This window comes from Wolffia australiana, chromosome 3 (genome assembly GCF_029677425.1).
Source record: "Wolffia australiana isolate 7733 chromosome 3, ASM2967742v1".
In the NCBI taxonomy this organism is placed as follows: Eukaryota; Viridiplantae; Streptophyta; class Magnoliopsida; order Alismatales; family Araceae; genus Wolffia; species Wolffia australiana.
Genome location: NC_135837.1, coordinates 16,700,550 through 16,704,892, shown reverse-complemented (window position 1 = coordinate 16,704,892; position 4,343 = coordinate 16,700,550). Strand labels below are relative to the sequence as shown.

Sequence of the window (4,343 nt, the reverse complement as noted above, 5' to 3'; positions counted from 1 at the left end):
TGACTTCTTAATCCACCATTTGAAAGGTGAAGGGGGATATTTGATTTGCGAGTCCCAATGATTCTACTCATATTGATATGCAATAGAAAGACTTAAGCATCTCGTGTCAAACTCAGTTTATCCCTTCATATAAATGAAATGCACTGAATTTTTTCGTGTAAAGAATCTCCATGCGCATTTAAATGTCTTAATATTATTGTAAGCTATGATTCAATGGGATTAAATCAAAGCTTACAATACACAATTACATATATGTGTGTCCACATCAGAATAAACCTAACACTTTGTGAACAAGTTTATGCAATTTCATACACAGATTATAAAAAGGTTACTCGATTTGTGAGTCCCAAGGACTATACCCATATTCATACGCAAGAGGAAGACTTAAGCATCTTAGATCAAATGCCTATCAAAATTTGGTAAAAAACAATATGATTCAAAGAATAATGTTTGGGAAAAACAAATCTTTAAGTACATCTGTTTTTATCGAAAGGTTGTACGCAAATATATAAATTCACCTAATTGAGTTTATCCACTTCAAAGGTACCTACTAGACTTCATTCATCTCATCGTATAAAAAGGACAAAGGAGAAATCAAAGAGGGAAAATGAAATTTAAAAGGGGATTTGATTCCTTGCGTAAATGTGGAATCACATATAAGGATAACTCTCCCAACCCACGCGCTTGGGAGATTTCCTGCGAAAGCATCACCCCTTTCGCTCCACGTAAATACCTCCACTCGTCTTGGCTTCTAAACTTCTCAAATGGTGTTGACATTGTACCATAATGATACACCGTTTCGGTAACTCTATCTTGTGACGCGTACGACGTTATTTTCCACATAAGGTTGTAATGATTACTTTATTTTTTCATAATTACAACAGGCAAACTCTGTATAACTCAAGGCAAGGAGTACAATAATATGTAGAAGAGTACTCCGCCGTGCTCTCTCTCCTTCGTCCACCGTCCTCCTATACCTCACGCGTTGACCAGCATGCAGCGTTGTCTGATCTCCCCTTGCTTGCCCGTCAGAACCCCAACACGGCCCATCTTGACCATGGCGGCGCCAAAGTCTCGGAAGAAGGTCGGGGTGCTTCTGGAATACTGATAAACCAAGGTTTTGGTCAACTTATCGTTGAGCAGCGCCGCGTCTGAGACGAAAAGCCCTCTCCCCGTGGCCACCCCCCTGTAGTAACTGGTATCAAAGTTGACGGCGCTTCCCGGGTCCATGTCCACCACGCTGCTCTGATCCCCCTGCTTGCACTGCGTCCTTAGCGAGCTGGCGTAAGGCGGGTTTAAAGATGGGTCGCTGTCCCCCTTGCCCGTAAAGTTGTAGAGTCTGCTGCTCAATGAGCTGCAGCGAGATGTTCCAATCGTGTGGGCTCCTGAGACAGTTTCAGGCTGAGAGTTTAGATTATAATTATGGAGGACAAACAGATATTTACGACTCGAGAACGCGATTCATACTAGTTATCATCATAATATTCAGAAATGGCATGAATCGCATACAAAATAAACAGCCAACAACACGCGAACACTAACCCAGAAGCTATTAATCGTGAGTAATCAACGGACATGATTTACTCATCACATATAACGTGCAGCTTGGTTTTCATTCTAACTCCATGCTGGAAAGACCATAAATAAAAGCAGATTTTGTAACAGAATGTTACGATAGCGCTCTCATTAGCATCTTCTTCTCATTCTGAACTTCATTTTCTTGAAAAAAAAATCTACACATGAAGTACTGCAAAGCAGAAGAGTGGAAAACTCTGACCTGAGAGAATGGCGAGGTCCTTGGAGTTGAGGCCCTTCCTGGCAAAATTTGCTTTAAGCTCTCCGATGTTCGCAAAGGAAGACGGCAGGTTCGCGACAGCCTCCGACGCCCTAGACACACGCCCGTCTCGCCGTCCGGTCTCTACTTCCCAGCTTGGCCCGCCGTTCTGAAACCGCAAATTCGATTATTAGGGGAGCCATAATCTCTTTTCATCCCTCCATCTTGTACAACCTTGTCAGGCTGGGTAACAGTAGACTTATATCAAATTATTCCTTCTGAGCAGTTAAGTAATTGATTACCAAGGCGACCCCGTCCCTACTGGCTATGGCGAGAATATCGGCACAGGAGACGATCCCCGGACACACCGATTCTACGGCGGCCTTCGCGGCTTCTATAACGTTGAATCCGTCGAGGCTGAGGTTTGGAGCCGCGTCTTTCTCGGCTGGCTGGCCCATAACGGAATCAAGGAGCACGGACCCGTCGCAGCCCTGTCATGACCAAGGCAAGAGGAACATGAGTGATCAGCTATAAGTCGTCACTATCTATTTGTGTTTATAAAAAAGGTCCAATGAAGATTTAACAACGTACACGGACGAAGCAGTCGTGGAAGTGGAGCCTCAGTAGTGGAGCCGCTATGGTGGCGTCTTGTGCGATGAAGCTGGCCACCGTCTTCTGCACCACAGACTCTGCTTCAGGGCACGTCTTCTGGTAGTACTCGACTCGTAATTTCCCCGCATCAGTAGCCTTGAATAAGAAGGAAGACAAAGCGGAATAGAGGAACAACGTAAGTATCGCTGCCCTCGGCGCCATCTGCTGATTCAATTCAATGCCTATCTCGGTTCTACTTCCTCTCGCGGCTTCTCGCGGTTTTCGTGAGTGCAATGTTAGAAGCCCGTTCCCCAACCAGTACGTTTTATAGGCAACGCCGTGCCTTTGGTCGGTCATCTTTAATCCCAGGAGATGTAATCCGAATAATGTTCTTGCAGTACAGCTCGGATTGACTAGAGTATGAGAGCTACTAGTTTGTACGTATACCAACTTTGTTGAAGAAAAACTTTAGGATCGACTTGGACCGCCTCGCGTGGGTTTTCTCTGCTTCTAGAATGTGCGACTTCGCTGCTGTTTGTTTGAATTCAATGGAAAAAAACTGTTAATTTGACTTCCGCCTAGGAGTCGGGTTGAAACGATATCACTATTATGTCGTCTGTGCCCGCGTAGGCTATTCGAGTTCGAAATTAAAATGCTCTATAGAGTGATGTAATGTTTCAATGCCGAATTCATCGCACTTGATCTGTTTTGAAACTTAGTCGCGAGAATAAAAATAAAAAAAACTCTCAATTTCATCGTCTGTTTCTTCTAGCGATCCTGTTACGTAAACGTGAAGGCTCTTCATCTCCCCGGCAATTTCCTCTGTCCCGACCACTGTTCACATCTCCCGTAGTCGTCAGGGATGAATCCACACCGGGGAAACATGATATGGTGACACGTTTTCAAACCAACGAGACCAATTGAACCGAGACTTCAAAAACCGCGAGCGGTCCACGCGCTCAAGTAGACGACAAATCGAAACATCTGCTGTAGTTGTCATTGCATGGGGACAGCCTGTAACCCTTCGATTGGTCATTCCCTGGGCTCGCGAAAACCACACGACCTAGGGCGTTGATCTGATCTCATATTGGTAATCAAACTTCAAACGGGTTGTACATTAATTTTTGTCTTATGTTTTGATTGGTTGTGGTGCTGGTGACATACAAAATTCGGTTTTGTTTGTCCGTTTTCCTAACTCGCTTACATGAATGTATACAGCTGCCGACACTGATGTCATATTTTCAGCAGGTCAGTCGCTCTGCTGGGAAGGTTGAGCGGTTCTTCGTGTCTTGCCCCAAAATTTTCACTTAATACAGCGCAATCGTCCCAGGAAAATGAGAAAACAAAGGCGTGGCGTTGAATTTTTCGAGCCATCTAAACCTCCATTATGATGGTAATTCTGCCATCAACTTTGACACGTATAGGAATCCATATATAGGAGCCGAAAGAGTTTATAATATATTTGATCGTTCCAGTTATTTTCTGAACTCCTATATATACAGAATAATGCCCCCCACGTCAACGTCAACTAGGTCTACCCAGATGCACGGAGATGGAGAAAGGCGGAGGAAGGGGGAGTGGGATAGCAATGTAGCACAGGTAGAAAGAGAGAGAGAGAGAGAGAGAGAGAGAGAGAGAGAGAGAGAGAGAGAGAAAGAGAGAGAGGAGAAAGAGAGAAAGAGAGAGAGAGAGAGAGAGAGAGAAAGAGAGAGAGAGAGAGAGAGAGAGAGAGAGAGAGAGAGAGAGAGAGAGAGAGGGAGAGGGAGGAGAGAGGGAGAGAGAGAGATAGAGATAGAGAAAGGAGGGAGAGAGAGAGAGAGAGGAGGGGAGAGAGAGGAGAGAGGGAGGGAGAGAGGAGAGAGAGGAGAGAGAAAGGAGGGAAGAGAGAGAAAGAAAGAGAGAGAGAGAGAGGAAGGGAGGGTAGGAGAAAGAGAGGGAGAGAGAGAGAGGGAGGGAGGAGAAAGTGAGGGAGAGAGAG

At 45.0% G+C, this 4,343-nt stretch overlaps 1 protein-coding gene across 1 annotated transcript; it reads right to left on the bottom strand.

The window, feature by feature from the left end:
* Positions 1–830: 830 nt before the first annotated feature.
* On the bottom strand, positions 831–2,671 carry LOC144701097 (peroxidase 56-like). Its single transcript, XM_078572794.1, has 4 exons — positions 2,366–2,671; positions 2,077–2,265; positions 1,778–1,943; positions 831–1,385 (listed from the first exon to the last, which is right to left on the bottom strand). The coding sequence occupies exons 1-4, from the start codon at positions 2,585–2,587 to the stop codon at positions 979–981; spliced, it is 984 nt and encodes a 327-aa protein (XP_078428920.1). The 5' UTR covers positions 2,588–2,671; the 3' UTR covers positions 831–978.
* Positions 2,672–4,343: the final 1,672 nt, after the last annotated feature.